Consider the following 17,087-nt stretch of genomic DNA (forward strand, 5'->3'; position numbering starts at 1 on the left):
TTCTGTATTGAGTTGTGAATATTCATGTTTTATATATATTTCTTGAAAACGAAGTAGTAGTTTTTCTGTAGCTAAATGGCGTCAGCACTGTTTCAACACTTTCTTTGATGTATTGCGTAATGACTGCTCAGTAGTGTTTATATATTTACTGAATATATTCTTAAAGCATCAGTTGATTTCGAGCGCAGAAGCAGTTGTTTGATTTTACCTCCAGAGTCAGATGATATTTTGTGATTGTAGTTGGAAGCTTTGGTTTTTTGTTTACAGTTTTGAGACAAGAGTGTACGTTTTCAAGAAATGTGCCTTTGTGTGATTCTTTATCGGGTTGAGCTCTGGCAGTGAACAGTATTACATTATTTTTTCATTGAAAGTGTACATTACCTGCAGCATAAAGCTAATCTATTTCCTCCCATGAACTATCTGCTCTGCACTGGGATCAAGTATTAATCACAAAGACAAGACCAGGTTAGCAAATAAAAGGGCATTCTTCTTCAGTACAACTCAAACTGGTAGGAAAACGTAGTGCTTTGGTTCCTCATGTGTTGCTCAAATTCTTATCACATTTATTTTAAGGTCCAGTGTGTAACATTTAAGGAGGCTCTACTGTCAGAAAGGTAGAAAGGTATCATTTCATTAGTGTATAATCACCTGAATATAGGAATTGTTGTGCTGTTTTTATCTACAGACACCGCGGGTTGCTATGGACCACCATATTTCTACAGTAGCACAGAGCGGACAAACACTGGCTATGGATAGGGTTCTTTCACGGTTCTCCTACACACTTCACAGCCTGCTCTCATTCCTCATACAGACGCCAGCTGCTGCAATCTGCAACTTCACCGCTAGATGCCACTAAATCCTACACACTGGTCCTTTAAGTGCAAGTGAAAGAAATGTCAGAAAAGATAACAATTAGGGTTTGAATCAGCATCGGACAGACTGACGCAGGAGAGAAACCTCACAGAACGAAACGGTTTAATTGCACTCAACAACATACACTCAAGGACTCTCTCCAAACACAGACATATAAAAACACCTTTGCGGCATACAGTCGCCTTTGTTCCAGCACAAAAACACCACCTCCGTGCTGAGAAGCTTTTTAGGAAAGAGAGGGGGGGGGGCCTACGTTCTGTACAAGGCCAAGACAACAGTGGTTTAGTGCAATTATCTGGAGCGTGATGATCAGCCATGCTATGCTGTTTACAACTACAGACACAAAGGCGTGATGAAAACGCAACATTAGGTAACCGCACGCACTGAGAAGCAACTATATAAACTTACACGTATCATCATCTGGTCATTGAGGTTACTTGTGGCAGTCGTAAAGTATTAATAGGTAAACTAACACACTTTTGGGGTTCCTTACACAATATTCTTGGTTTCAGAATACAAATTCAATACTTTATAAATTTGTTGTGAGACATAGTGCATTATCAGTTGGCTTTGATTTCACAAAATCTGGGCTGCTCGGTACAAAACTATGTAAAATACTCGTTTATCAAAGGTAAACAATGCAGCTTTCAGGCAGCCGTCGTCGCCGTGACGCTGCTCCAACACGTACATCCACCGTGAAATGAAATGAAAATTGGTCTGTCCCTACAGTTGATTGAATAATGGCAGCAGAAGGTGGGAAAACGAGGTCGGACCACTTGTTTGTTGTATGACTGTGCGTGGTGAGTGTGTGTGGGTGTCCTCTACAGCCTCTCGAAGCCGATAGAGCAGAGGAGGAAGATGGCGTAGAGCAGAATGAGGCAGAGTCCCAGCCTGCGGTCCAGCCTCCAGCAGTTCAGATGGACACACAGGACCTGAGGAGGGATGGACAGAAAGAGAGAGAGAGAGCGCTTAATTTCCTGTTGCACTGCCCTAAATAGAAAATCCCCCGAGGACAGGAAGTCGCCGGGGCTCTCAGGCCATGACAGGAAAAAAGATCAGGTAAAGAAAAACAAGATGGTTTGCTCCTGTCACACTGTGAGAAACTATTTGATTAAACAACTGAATGTTAACAGTGATGAGCAGAGATGATGAAGATGTACTCACTGTGAGTATGACTGAAGCCAGTAGCAGAATCACTGAGTACACCAGGCCTTTGCTGTTGATCGTCACCTAAAAACCAGAGATGATTAAACATTAATGTTCAGTTAAATCCGTGTCTCCAGTTCTTTGAATTTTAAAACCTGCTGACTCTCTGGCCTAAACAGGGGGAAAGTTGGACAACCCCCAGAAGGATGTTGCTTTGATTTTAGCGTCACGGGTCGGGGATTGTAAAGGCAGAGAAAGCGGTTGGTGTTACCACTGATCCGTAGCTGACTATGAGAGTCCTCAGCGCCCAGGGGAAGCCCAGACCCAGCAGCACATCAAAGATATTACTGCCAATGGAGTTGGACACAGCCATGTCGCCCATCCCTGCAACATTTCACATTCAGATAAACACAAAATGGAATTCATGTGAAAATATGTACATTAGACATCAAACAGCTTATGATTTTGCACATCCTCATTACACATATAGATACACCATAGTGTAGCAATTTTCACTTTTACATTGTATTAATCAAGGATATCTGTAACTCTGAGGTAGACTCACAGCCACAGTGGTAGACTGGTTTCAGGCCTCTCTGGTTTAACCAGTGTTGTGTCCCTCATGATCTCTCCCTTCCTAACTGTGTCTCTCTTGTGCCTCAAGCTCGTTCCTCCTCTGCCACCTTTCATGCATCTACACTCTGCTCATGCCATCCACCCTTGCTCCTCTGTATTCCATGTCATCCCTGCAGGGTTATTGAATAAACCCTCCTAACTTCATTGTGCCTCTGTCTGTGTCCTGCGTTTGGGTCCACTGTGTACTACTGTAACACCATAAAAGTGTTGTGTTGTAGAAAACAACCCACACATCAAACTTCCATTAAGATGGAATATAAAGGTGATGATGGGCTGATGCTTTCCAGCAAGAGAGATTAAATATGGCAGAAACTATTAATCAAACTGTCTATCTTAAGTTGAGGAACACTGTATGTTATATATGTCGGTCCCTCCAGGATTTCACTGGCTCTTTGTGATTGTTGAGGCCTAAAATACCCGATTTCACAGCAGTTTTTCTAAAAAAAAAAACGTGATGCATGTTGCAATGTTTTGCAGAGAAAGTTATAAAAACACAAAAATAGATGTGATTCTTTTTGTATGCTTCATAAAAAGAAATGGCAACTTGCAGTGAGAATAAAATCGCTAGTTTGGTGACGTATGGCTCAATGTTTTTGCGAGGAGTACTGCTATGATTGGCAAAACTTATGGGAAATATTCCAAATCAGTTTGACACAACAATCATTTACCAGCTTTTTCCAGAGCTTTAAACCGCTGTTGATTCCACCCTCTGATGTGGTTTAAAGCTCTAGAAAAAAGCTAGTAAATGGACCTTCAGTCTTTTGTCAAACCAGTATGAACCTCCACACTTAATATTCTGATTCATATTTGTAACATAAAAGTTGGTGTAAATGGTTATAATCAACAGTGTAAACACACACAAACACACACACCTTGTCGAGCGACGATGAGGCTGGCTATACAGTCAGGGACACTGGTGCCGGCTGCCAGAAAAGTGATGCCCATGATGACTTCTGGGATTCCAAGTGTGTTGCTGATTATGGTCACCTGGACAGAAGCACAGAGGAAAGAGGCTGTGTGCGTGTGTGTGTGTGTGTGTGTGTGTATATTATATATATAAGTGTGTGTTTCCTACCATCCAGACCATGAGGTAGGAGAAGAGAGCTATCCAGAGCGTGGAGGACAGGAAGGTGAGCAGGTACCAGCGCTCCCACCGCGGCAGGCTACAGTCGGGGACGGTGCAGTAAAGCAGGATGCTCACGGGCCAAGAGATCAGCCACTTCAGACGCACACACCAACCATCTGAGGAACACACACACACACGCAGACACATACACGCGTTTCCCCACAGGGATCATTACAGATTCATCTCAACTTCTAAATGATTCATGCGGCACGGCCCTGTGTCTGTGAGCCTTCATCCCCGTTTAATTAGCTCCATTAGCAACGAATCCTTCTCCAACACTGGAAAACATCACAAGTAGGTGGAAGCAGAAGCTTTTTATTCTTCCACCATAAATGTTTCCAGTTAGAGAAAACTTATTTCCTTTGTTTTTCCTCTCTTCTATCAGGAGTCATACTTTTTCTGCCTGGTACAACTGTCTAGGGTGTTACAAGGAACTTTCCCAGGGGACCAAGAAGCTATTGGGAACGTTATCTGCATTTTTACAAAAGGATTCAGGGACTAAATTTAGTTGCAGGTGCCAAAATAGTTCCTGTTGAGGAACCGTCACAGCAGAGACATTCATGACATCAACTCAACATCTGTGATGCATCATCTGATTCATCTTATCTTCACCCATCTTCAGACTTTTAGTTCCTTTTCATTGTTTCTGGAACTATTTGATCAAAGTGTCACTCACCTGGCAGGACGAAGGGCTTGAAAGGAACATTCTCATCCTCTCCTTCCTCCTGCTCTTCCTCCTCCTCCTCTTCCTCTTTAGGCTGCGCTCCCCCGCCTGTCTCTCCCCCAGTCTCTTTACCCCTCTCCCTCTCTCCCTCCAGTGGCTGCGTGTCTCCCTCGGCCACCGTCCCGTTCTCCCTCCCCCCCCACGGCCCGTTAGTGCCCACGCCTTCCTCCCCTGAAGCTCCCCCCTCCTCCGGGCCGACCCGGGCACGAATCAGCCTCTGCCTCTGTGGGTGGGGAGGGATTATGGGGTGAAGTCAGATAAAGGAGACAAGGGATTGGGAAAAAAAAGAAAGAGGAAAGTGAAATGACATGAGAAACACTGCAGTGGGCTTATGTAAATGACTTCGTCTGACTGTAGCTGACAATATGAGAACTGGCAGGAGGAGTGATCAGGCAGCCAGGAGCATTCATCAGTGGGCATTTGGAAAGCATTGATCAGGGGCACGGCACAGAGAGGCGGGCAGCACTGGCAGTCGCACTTTAATTTGGCACTGGAAAAGGCAAGCACACATGCAGGAGAGCGGAGAGTGGAGAAGCAGATTTGAAGATTGAGTTTCTTGGGGGGCCTTTTGTGTTTGGGATAATAATATGCATTAGGCAGCAGTCTGTGTGTGTCTGTGTTACTTTGTGGGCTTATCAGATGACGTCCGTCTAACGACAGCAAACAGAACTGAAGCACAAATCAATCTCCCCATCGGTTTGTCTACCAGCAACTCTTACTATATCAATCATTACCAAACATAACAAATCAATAAGGTAACTACTATAAACAAATAATACCATCACCAAGCTGAAACGGTAGCCTTGAAACTCATATTCTCTTATTATTAAACAGCATTTTAATCAAGTTGGACATGTTAACTATATAATACAATTATTATTTTCATGGTAAATGAGTCATACGTTAGCTTGTCAGTTAGTTTAGTATAAACAGGTATCATTGCCAACTGCATGAATACTAACTACGAGATTATTACACTAAGCAAAACCCCCTTAAACAGTTTTCAGCAGTTATGTTACAGCTCGTGATGCTACATTGACTTCCTTAACTTTTATTGGAGCAACCCAACTGAGTAAATCACTGCTTTGAAATCAGCCAGTAGTTACTAAGAACTTAGGGAGAACTTTACGACACAAACTCGGGACTGCTTTATGAACAGATCCTACGAGCGTGATCCTTCATTAAATTTACAGAACTTTTAAATTTTTTAAAATGTGGCACATGCACATTTAAATACCCACCGAACTAGCCGTAAACAAAAAAAAAAACAACCCAGGGGAACTTGGCTTTATGTTGTTGAGCGCGTGCAGGGTACCTCATTGATGATCATGCGTCCTGCCATGCGCAGGCGGGTGAAGGGGGGGAAATGCGGGGTGATGAGAAGGCGGAGGCTTGCCTCTGAGAAGGAGAGTTGGTGGGGGTGCAGGTTAAGCATCTCATCCACCATCACCACCCCTGAATCCTGGCCAGCCACTACACAGGAATCTGGGGAAAGTTGGGGGAGGTGGATAGAGGTTAGCAGGAGATAAAAGTGAAAAGGAGAGGATAGAAAGACAAAAGAGAACAGAGTGATGGAGAGACATCCATCACAGTGCTCCAGTTCTATTTCAGCCTGTTGAAAATCCACAGGGGAACAGAAATGGGTTTGACTGGCAGCCTAAACTGTGTCACTAGGTCTGTTGAATGCTGCTCAGAGACGGAGACTTTTTGATGTTTTGGATGTACGCATGCACTTGCACAAAAACAAGCTCCTGCACCTGGCTTCAGCGGCACCATGTCATTGTCACAGTCTCCGATGCTTCCGACCGCAGTGGTCCGACGCAGGCTGCTCAGACACGGCTGACCTGCCCTGCTGCAGTGTCTCTCTACCAGGCTATACAGAGAGCTGTTGAACCTACACAAGAGACAACACACACACACATTAAGATATTGTGTCTTTTGTGGGTACAGAACGGGCGGTGGCTTGATACCAACGTTACGGAAATGTGAAGAGGAGACTCACTTCATGATAATTATGTAGATTCCATACATGGAGATCAGGATGATGGTCTCCCACCTGGAACATGCAGACAAACGCCAACATAGATTCAGAAATACCACCATCATTACAGTGACACCAGCTATCTTACAAACAACAGAGGCTGTAAAGAGTTTCATTACAGTCTTACCACATGACTTTTTCATCATAGATCACCTGCAAATAAAATCAAAATATACTTTATCAAAGGAACATAACAAATGTGATTGATTAGCTAATATCAGCCATTATATTGACTACTATTTGCTCTTCACAGATACGATATGGTTATCTGCGTGTTCCAAGAAATTGCAGCACAGATATGTTTCAGAACTTCTCTCTACTGGTACTGTGCTGCAATACTGTAGTTTGTGGTCTTGCGAGTAAGTAAAAATTACAATAGAATCCACTTTATTTACTCTAGTCTTTCAGGCTTGACTGGTAAGTATAGGCTGCACTTCATGTGTAAAGCAAATTAATTTGCTTGCTTCAATGATTTTGCCAATACAAAATTAATTCCCTGCCAAACAGAGAAAAAGAGTCCGGTGTGAACGTTCTGATTTTACTGGAGGATTTCTCACCAGGATGAGCACCACTATGGAAATGATGTAGAAGACAGAATCACGAAACAAAGGCCACCAGCTCAGAATGATGGGCTGGAGAGAGAAGACACACATCAAATAGCTTAGGATGTAATCATATGACCACTGTCTGGGCCAGAGGGTTTTACACTGGCAAGACAAAAAAGATTTTTATGTGTAATGAGTTTTCAGATTTGTAATTTGTTCTCTTTTAGTTCAGAAAAGGTGAGGTTAGTCCTCCTTTTAGCTTCAGTGTACCTGTCCAGAGAAGATGCCACAGATGCCGATGATGACCAGGATGTTAAAGACAGCTGATCCTACAATTGTTCCCACGCCCACGTCTCCTTTTGTGATAAACACCCCTTAAAAGACACAGAACAGGAAAGACTGAGCCATAAATCATCAGCAGAAATGTATTTGATGTGACAATCTGTAAGAAATGATGGATGGCGTCTCCCTCCCATTCATAAAAGTGCACAAAGTTACACATACTATCTTTCTCCTCCGAGCAGAAATATTGCATCTTCTATTTATAACCACAGGGGCTGGGCAGATGTTTTTATCTTATGCTACTGATTGACAGATTTGCTTCATATTGCCTACAGTCACTCCAGTTCTTATCAAAGCCAAACTTTTTTTTGCCTTTGTGAATGAAATATATTATTTCAGAGGCGATATATGAGAAAATATCCTTAAGCCACATGGATGTATAGGTTTCAGTCTTATAAGTCATGTTTCAAGTCCTTTTTAATAAACGTGTATGATGATTTTCGCCTCTGTTTTATATCAGTTTTCAAATACTGTGAATGAGCCTGATGAGCCTTCATTTATCTAAACGTTATCATCTAAATCCACATTTACTGAAACAATACCTGCTTTCTGAAGAACAAACAACGTGTGAGAATATCTGGACCACGGAAGTCATTTGCTGGTGAGCTGGCACACCATCAAGATAAAATGAAAGGCACTCTTCTCGTTGTCTTTCTTCACGCCTACTTTAATGCTTAAAATTGGCCAATCATGCATTCGCCTACATACACTCAGACCTAATCAGGAGAAGATGCATGTGAGTGCACTTAACTGGAGCGCTAATGGAGCAATCGTTGGGTTACCGATTAGAGGGAGTAACTGATTAGAAGAGCATCGTACTGACCAATCAAAGAGGTGAAGAGCTCGGGGGCGGAGCTCCCAGCTGCCATGAAGGTTGCCCCGGCAACATCCTGACTGAGCTGAAGGTTCTAGAGGACGGACGTGAAAGAGTTTGAATAAATTAAATGATAAAGCTGGTGATATTTTTCTTACTGACAACAAATCCCAAATCAATGGATTGATCCTACTGACACCTGGTGTCTGTGTATCAGAAGCCTGATACAGCCATAGACCTCCATTGTTGTCTCCAATGAGCCACACTGTTGCACTGGCTGATATGTTCCTTTATTACAATGAACACTGGTACTGTAGTGATCTGATAATAGTCTCCAACAAATGCACTGTTTACTCAATTTAAAAACTAAACAATAGATTTGTAATTTGTTATTAAAGATTTGTGTCTTCAGTCAGAACAAATGTCCTTGCGGCTGGAGAAGGTAGTGACAGATAGACTAATGCATTGTAGTTTGTCTTTTTATGGGACATGTAGACAATAAGAAAATAAAGAATACCTCCATTCTTATCCTTTAAAGGTCAGAGAAAAAGAAAAAATAAACAGAAGTCTGGCTGTTTTCTACCAAAATAAAAAGACATTATTTTATTCTCAACCACATGAAATGTGTCTTTAATTCATACCTCTGATACTTTTTCCAGTGATGGCACAAAATAAACATCACAGATGATGGCCAGAGCGTGAAACATGTAGATAGCCTGTGAAATACAGGAGACACATGATTGGCCACATTACTTATACAGCGTATGAACCAAATAAAGCTTCTTTCATTTCCAATTCTGGCTTTCAGGCAGAGCTGATACTCACACAGAGAACATGAAGGAGTACCGCTCCGTGTCTCCTCTGCTCCAGAGTAAAGACGTCTTCGGGAAAATCACTGACAGCTGGAGGAGAGATGGACAAAGAGTAACCTAACGATGCATACAATGACAGAACATCCAATAGCAGATTAACCGATTAGTCAATGCACAGAAGGAAAAAATAATAATCTGTATTCTCATAATTAATTAATAATTTAAGTCATTTTGTAAGCATAAAATGTCAAAGATTCCCCAGTTCCAGTTTCTCACATTGAAGATTTGTTGCTTTTCTATCTCTCCAATGACTCCCTGTCACTTTAAGAACTGATTGATACAATGCATTACATGGTCATGCTCCTCTGTATTCTAAGGACTTGTTAGGCCCTTTGACTCCTGAGAGGATGCTCAGGTGTTCAGGGACTTCAAGGCTGAAAACTAAAGCTGATCATGCTTTTGCTGCTGTTGCTACTCGACTCTCACAGAGTGTCAGAGAGGCTAAATCATATTATAATGTTTACTTTTGTGGGTTATATACTTGTTTCTCCTTGTTTTGTTTTTGTAATCTCTGACTCTTCTCCATCTTTCCCTTTTCTTCTTCCTGTAGCACTTTAAGTACTTTGTGAATTAAGTTTGTGTGCTATTCTTTGTCTTATTGTGACTGTAAACTCAATATATGTCAGTTTTAATGAATCTAATGAAAATGCCTTTAATCAGTTAATGAAGAAATATAATCAGCAGATGAATCACTACTGAAAACAATCCTTATTTACAGCTCCACCCAGTCAATTGTGTGTACGCATTTAAATGGTGTGTGTGTGTGACTTTCTTGGACATCTGTTCAGTTGTATCCCCTAGCAACAAGGGCCGAGGCGGCTTGAGGTTAAAGTGGTACCACAGTCACGTAATGAAACCACTTCAGTTGCATTATAATTGAGTTTTTCGCTCCTCTTGTGACTTCACGCTAGCTTCAGCCAGGTATTTATACTGACATTCTTTTCCAACTCTTTCCAAAAGCCCATCAGTTCCTATAAAGTCCACCTTCAGAGGCACCAGATTTGGCCGATTTTGTCAATGCGTCACAATCACCCTCCTTCCAACTGTAAGGGAGTGTTTTAAGGCCACACTGTCTGGCACATAAGCTCCAACAAATGCCACGACTCACTGCACCATTAAAAAAAAAATATATGAGGCAGTGCGAAACAATAATCTGAAAAGCTGCCTCCCAAGCGACTTCTCCAAGAAGGTTTTCTGATTCAGGATTCATAAAACCTCCACTGAAGATGAAGGTCACCAAGAAAAGTGTGACAACAGTAGATAAGAGCCTGCACAGAGGCAACATTGTGCAGTCAGAAGCTAGCATGCATCACGTGTACGGATGGAGACACAGATATACGATGACCTGTCACATGATTTTGTTTGGACACCCTGATCAAGCAGTGTATTTTTATCATCAAGAACAAGATGATGCTCTTGGAAATGGTAATTGGAAGAAAAGATCTTTGATGCACTGAAGTTAAACTGTACTGTATTTCCCAGAGGCAGTGCAGTTTTTTTTCTTCTTCCAACCTCAATATATGTAGCTCAACGTCTGTAATTGGCTACAAAATCTCTTCATCTTACATCAGACTGTAAGATGCTGTCACTGTTTCTCTCTCACCAGCCAAATAGATCCAAGCACACGCAAGCGATGAGAGAACTGCTGATGAGAGGCTACTAATCAGCAGGTCATTACGACAGGGCAGCCACTTTGAACAGCTCCAGATGCACACGCCATCCAACCACAAATACAGCATTCAGTTTCCTAGCAACCGGGTCCCCTCAAAGGCCTAACTGTGTTTAAACATCTAGATGTGCAGAGTTTGAAGAAATGAAGGATGAGGCGCAGACGTAGATCGATGCACAGAGGAGATAGACTTGGGTTTAACAGATTAATAGAGATGGGGCTCCACACTGTCACACTGCCTCTGGCACAAAACCCACACCCACACCAACACACCCACTAGTGTTACTTAAACCATCACTGTGACTTCAGATTAACTACTGCATTAATATCTAGACCTGTTAATGGGTAAAAAAAAAAAAAAGGTCCAACTCTATGCACTCACAAGTAATTTTTCTATTATTGTAAAAAGAAATAGTCTCTCCCGTCTCACACACAGCAAAATATCTCACCAGATTTAGAAATACTTTCAGTTTGGTTGTTGGCTTCTTTCAGCTGGATGATCTCTCTCTTAGAAAAGGAGATGTCATGATCCACAGTGGGTCCATGGAAGCCTAAAAAGACATATAAATACATCCACTGATAAAACATATGACTTATTATACTGTATATATGACTGTTTGTGAAATACAGTTTTGCATAACATTTACCCAACTTCAGGGTCTAACCTTTCTCTACTGTGCGGCTACAATACTCCGTTACTAACTGCAATATAACATATAATGCAATTTGCATACAAATAGACAACAGAACTAACGGATGGAGTTCAGTGGAGATTAAATTAGGACAGTTTTATGCATTTTGTGAGAAGCACCTGTAACATCATTGAAGTGAAAGACCCAGGCGGCTGCGAGCAGACCGACCACAGAGACGCAGAAACGCGGGAGGAGCCGCGTCTGCCTCGGTCTCCTCGGCGCCTTCATCCCGCCAGCCGCCGCTGCTCACCGGCTCCCCGCTCAGAACATGCCCCCGCTGGCTGCCGCTGCTCCTCTCTCCGGTCCCCCCCTTTCACACAGGACGCAACTGGCCTGTTGCTTTCTTTTTTTTTCTTCCCCGATTGATTCTCTTTCAGCTAGTTGAGCTTCGGGCTCCATCCACGGTACAGGGGGGTGTTTGATTGGACTCGGCCTGTCAGCAGCATCTCAGCAACCAGCTCCAGTCAGCGGGCATCAACGCAGCATCCACATCCACGAGCTCCAACTCCAGCAGACACGCACAGACAATGAATCATCAGCCAGCAGCTATACAGTAATATCCCTCGATTCAGACCGTCCACACATCCCCGCTGCCCTATATCTGATCCACCACCGCCCCCCTCACTCTTTATGATGTTCCGTCTGGGAGGAGGTGTTTTCCTGGAGTCACAGACAAGACCACCAGGGAGCGTCTTCAGCTGGGTGGGGCGACTGGAGAGAGGCATGGAAGCACTTCTACTAGTGCATGTAATTCAAAATGTGAAAATGTAATTTACAACATGAACAATGTCGACACTGGGAGAGACTATAATAATAAGTGATGGTCTTACTGGCAGACTGGACTGTATAAGCTATTTGTGGAGATTGTCGAGGCTGCTAAAGGGCTTTATTTTGTGGTCACTACTAATTTGGTGCAACTACACACTTTTCAACATCAGGGTCCTAATGAGTAAAGGTAGAGTGGGGGGAAACTCTGTTCATTTAAAACAACTCATCTTAAAGGATGGGAATTTATTCAAGTGCATTTTAAGACAATACTCACATGGCCATATGTACAGTGATGAGTTATTGGTTGCTGTAACTACTCTCTTCTTTAAAATGAGCTAAAGTTAATTAACAACAAATCAGTACAATATTTCTTCTGTGGTTCAACAGGAGAAACAACTACAGCAAATAACTTTTCCGGTGTACATACGGGCATGTGAGTGTTGTTTGAAGACCGAGTTAAGTTAGTATATACTTGAACTAATTTTCCTTCATTGACTTTGATGCAATTTTAGTCAGATGTGTAGTGGGCAAGAGAAAAAAAATAAAAAAAAAAATAAAAAAAGTTATATAAAGATTGGGTTGAGCAATGTAAACAAAACATTTGTCATATATATTAGGTATAAGTTGAGTTTGATTTACAGTAAGTCAGAAACAACATGTAAACAGTAAATGATCTGTTCTTCCTAGTCAGACCTGCTATATTGGATTTTTACTGATATTTTTACTGATATTGTTTCTAGTATTTAATCTAAAAACACAAGGAAAACGTTTGTAAGATTTAAATAAGCCTTTTTCACAGCAGACATTTGGACTACAGCAGACAGCTACAGATACACAAATCCTTAATAAATGCACTGCACTGCAAATTTCATGTGGTATTTTTCAAAGAAATTAAATATTTATGATAAAAACTTTATGCTCTGTCGAGTGGAAAACATGTTCAGCTACAGAAAAACCCCACAATCAGCCAGATAAAGGGAGTTAACATATTTATAAGAGATCAAATAGGAGGTAGGGCGCCGTAATGCACAGTGCAGTAGGGCTGTAACATCAGGCGTGCACTGCTCCACAAGGTGTTCATGGAAAAAAACCCTGAGTTTCCTGCACAGCTTCCTGACGCCACAAAGGCCAAAACAGTGAGAACGAAGAGGAACAGCATCAATAGTCCTGCTCTCTGGAAGGCCGTCTCCAAGTTACCTGCACACCTTAGACGATGGACGGTGACGAACAAGGACATGAAGAAATACAATTATTATGATTATTAATACACAGAATAATCTTGTTATAGCTTTCACACGTCCCTACAAAGTCTATCAAAGCTGTTTTATAAAGTGAAACTGAGATACCTTTTGGTCTGAAGGTCTACTGTGAGACTTTGATGGTCCAGCAGCTCCTCAGCCTCATTTTCCTCCTGCAGACAGTCACAGACATCACTAATCTCCTCATATCTAAATCCACTGTCAAGTAGTGACAGTTTTAATCTGTGCTTTGTAGTGGCACACTCTAGTGGTCACTTGTGGAAGCACAGGATGTATAATCGTTTTGGAAGATGTGGTTTTTGGTGCTGTTTGAACTGTACTGGATTATACAATCATTGATATAAATAGGATGGATAAAATAACAGAAAGACCTGTCAAGTTCAATAGTATAAAACACAGGAGGGAGAGGTCATACATGTCTAAGATCTTTGGAGTTTGACTTGCTGGTTTTCACTTCAGCTGAAGAGGCGAGCAGCTTAATTTCCTCTGCGAAGGACAGAAGGGGACTGAGCGATCCTTCCTTTTGTCCTATTACGTCACTCAAAACAGCACTGAAAACCAACAGCAGACACACAGCACAGTATGAATGCAAACAGATGACTCAGTGCACGTTATGATATTCATTTGAAGAATTCGGTGCGTCAGGGTTACAATGAGGCTTCATCCTTTGTGTCCTCCAACTGCTTCCTCAGCTCCTGATTTGTCAGCCTGAGATCCTGCAGCAGAGGAACATGATCTGACAACAAAACACTTCATCTGATAGTGGTTAATAACTGAGTGAGTAATATGCATGTAAACAGGGACAATGCTGGACATTTGCTCCTGTTGTCTCTTCTTTAAAATTGCAGCTTGCATTCTGCAAATGTTTTGAAATGGTCCCCTGAACATGTGCCATTAATCAACACTGTGAGAACATAGACACTCACTTTGTTCTGTCTGTTCTTTTACTGATGCAGTGAGCGAATTTACCCTTGTATCTTAGTTTAAGTAATTTATATGAAGAAGAAGAAGTTTTCTGAATAGCAGTGGATGATCTTTACCTTCATGATGTTGGAACACTCTTCTACTGTTTCCTTTGAGTGCTTTATCTGCAAGTCTTTCTATCACAAACACACACAAATGTAATTTTCGAACAATGAAAGAAAAAGAACTGTCAAGATATTCAAAAGGGAAAGATCTGTATTCATGGGAGAATCTTAGCCTTGTGGTTACTGCCTAGCGGTCTCTGTTCCTACCTGATGAATAACCTCATCCCTATGCTGCAGCCCTAACTGAGCCTCTTCAATTCCACACTAAGGAAACACACAACAGAACAAATCAGGAGCTGTCTGATGATGTAAAACTGCTAACATGAGCACTGGATGGAGAGGGAAAAATATTAAACATCTCCAAGTTGAATCCATTTCACCTCGAGGGTTTGAAGAGCCACTGTGAACTTGTTCAAGGTGGTCTTGTCCCGCTCTCTCTCTTGCCAGAGGCTCTTAAGCTGAAAGAGTCAGAAATGTGTTTTAAAATGTCTGTACCACTTTTAACTGTAGTACAGAATGACAGATTCAAGTTATATGAAAAGTAACAGTAATCAGACCTCTGCAGTTAGTTTCTTATTTTCTTCTTTTATCATGGTATATTCCTTCTCCTGCACAAAAACACAACAGCATGAAGGGTCACCTGGAGACATTTAAAATGACAGCCGTCAGCCTATTCAACAACTACGAGCAATTTGTCAACCATATATCAAAAACTAATGTGTCATCTGATTTACATTGTGGTAGCAGTCATTGTGGTAGCAGTGAAGTGAATGCAGGTTCAATAACTGTGAATGTACTGCCACATATCCACATGGCTAATGTTCTATTAAGTCTATATCTAAAACCCCAGTGATGCACTGTAATACAATAACACCTCTGGCTACACACCAATTTCTGAATCCTTTTTTCACTGCACGTCTTTACATCGAGCTCATCAGCCAGGAGGGATCTGCAAGGCTCTGCTTCAACCTGCTGGGCTTCACTGATGATCTTCTCCTGGCTGCGGACACACAAACACATCTACAAGCTCAACAAAAACACTGAATAATAAAGACAAACAACAGAACAATTATGTAGTTACAATTAGTGAAAAGGTAACGATATGTAAAGCTAATGAAATACTGGATATCAAATTCTGCACCTGAACCAGTGGAGAGCATTTAGCCCTCCAGAATTTAACTTTCCCAAGGCATAAACTTGAACTAGCAGAGATCACCAGGTTTCACTGGAAGGTTTAGCTAGGTATATATGTAATATATGTTATTTTATTTACTAAAAACAGAGCCCAGATGAAGCATATACAAAGAGAATAAATTATGGACGCTGTGTGGTTCTGCACAGAGGATGAGTGTAGAGAAAAGTTTAGAAATTGGGGACTGATCATACTGTCAAAGGCAGCAAGAAGATACAAAATATATCTATAGATGATTGATATGATATGAGTAGAAATAATAATGTGTGACTAGTTACGCTTTGACTTGTTTTTTGAAAGCAGCATTCTCCGAGCGCAGCGTTGCTATTTCATCATCTGCAACATCCAGCCAGTGCCTCATCTCAGCATTCAGGTCCCTCAGCTGGCTTTGACCGTAATCCAGCTCAGCTATTTTCTCAAGCATCTCCTTCAGTGTCCTACACACACACACACACACACCAGAGAAAAACATTCATATATTGCTGCTCTGTAACATTAACTCACCAAACAGTATGTGTGTGTGTGTGTGTGTGTGTTTGTGTGTTTGTTTGTTCAGGGACCATCACTCACATATTTTCCTCTGTGATGTCCATCCTGCTGGTTTACTCCTCCCTGATGCTTCTGATCGATAAACAGTCCACCAAAATGACCATGAGGAACAACACAGCTTTTTATGTATATTTTAGACTAGATTTACTGATACAGTTCACTTATCTAACTGGTTCTTTAAAAACTCCTAAAAAGCACATGGCGTTAACTATACAAGCATAATGAGATGTGCAACAATATTTTTTGCCATTTTCGCCAAGTAAAAGTCAACGTTAACCGCCCTTTTCTGCAATATCTGCATCTTTGAAAGCCAATCAATGTGGCATGGTTAATGGAAATATTACACTAGCTGATAAACACAATTTCATTCAATTTTAAGAGGCTATTTTAAAAGTAAAGTTAATTTATATGCTGCGTACTATTACCAAGATGATCTAATTTAGCTAAAGCTAGATTTATTATCGCTCTAACCTCAACAGTAGCTGGTTAGAGAGCTACAATATAAAGTGTGAGACACATTTACAGGGAGACTTGTTGACGCTCTTCCTTCGCGTTACGCCACCATTCGTTAACGTCTCACACTTAGCTACCAGCTAACGTTAGCTTAGGCTAGCCAAACCTTCAATGACGACCCAGTCGACCAAAAATGTAACGTCATGTTGTTATGATGTTTTACATCGATATCCGCTTTAAAAATGGACCACAAAAATGCCTTACCAGCGAGTAAACCCACACTAATGAGGTTATGGTAGTTAAATTGAAGCTCTGGGCGCCATAGCAACACCAGGAACCGTCACCTAGCAGCAACAGT

At 41.6% G+C, this 17,087-nt stretch overlaps 2 protein-coding genes across 5 annotated transcripts; both read right to left on the reverse strand.

Moving 5' to 3' along the window:
- Positions 1-958: 958 nt before the first annotated feature.
- On the reverse strand, positions 959-12,130 carry slc24a6a (solute carrier family 24 member 6a). 2 transcript variants are annotated; one of them, XM_051419529.1, is made up of 17 exons: positions 11,600-12,130; positions 11,238-11,339; positions 9,073-9,149; positions 8,889-8,963; positions 8,257-8,341; positions 7,362-7,465; positions 7,104-7,178; positions 6,674-6,699; positions 6,508-6,561; positions 6,263-6,399; positions 5,821-5,990; positions 4,458-4,728; positions 3,731-3,897; positions 3,528-3,642; positions 2,291-2,403; positions 2,038-2,103; positions 959-1,805 (listed from the first exon to the last, which is right to left on the reverse strand). In XM_051419529.1, the coding sequence occupies exons 1-17, from the start codon at positions 11,706-11,708 to the stop codon at positions 1,695-1,697; spliced, it is 1,857 nt and encodes a 618-aa protein (XP_051275489.1). In that variant the 5' UTR covers positions 11,709-12,130; the 3' UTR covers positions 959-1,694. The 2 variants fall into 2 exon arrangements, with proteins under 2 accessions (XP_051275489.1, XP_051275490.1); XM_051419530.1 differs by having other exon boundaries at positions 5,902-5,990; positions 11,600-12,129.
- Positions 11,821-17,082, reverse strand: LOC127374343 (myosin-11-like). Of its 3 annotated transcripts, XM_051419543.1 has the most exons (12): positions 16,896-17,069; positions 16,298-16,348; positions 16,006-16,164; positions 15,424-15,535; positions 15,093-15,143; positions 14,916-14,993; positions 14,743-14,799; positions 14,548-14,607; positions 14,159-14,223; positions 13,923-14,058; positions 13,595-13,659; positions 11,821-13,453 (listed from the first exon to the last, which is right to left on the reverse strand). In XM_051419543.1, the coding sequence occupies exons 2-12, from the start codon at positions 16,318-16,320 to the stop codon at positions 13,249-13,251; spliced, it is 1,011 nt and encodes a 336-aa protein (XP_051275503.1). In that variant the 5' UTR covers positions 16,321-16,348; positions 16,896-17,069; the 3' UTR covers positions 11,821-13,248. The 3 variants fall into 3 exon arrangements, with proteins under 3 accessions (XP_051275503.1, XP_051275504.1, XP_051275505.1); XM_051419544.1 differs by lacking the exon at positions 14,743-14,799 and having other exon boundaries at positions 16,994-17,082; XM_051419545.1 differs by lacking the exons at positions 14,548-14,607; positions 14,743-14,799 and having other exon boundaries at positions 16,994-17,082.
- Between the last annotated feature and the right edge of the window lie 5 nt (positions 17,083-17,087).

This window comes from Dicentrarchus labrax, unplaced genomic scaffold (assembly GCF_905237075.1).
Source record: "Dicentrarchus labrax unplaced genomic scaffold, dlabrax2021, whole genome shotgun sequence".
Lineage (NCBI taxonomy): Eukaryota > Metazoa > Chordata > Actinopteri > Moronidae > Dicentrarchus > Dicentrarchus labrax.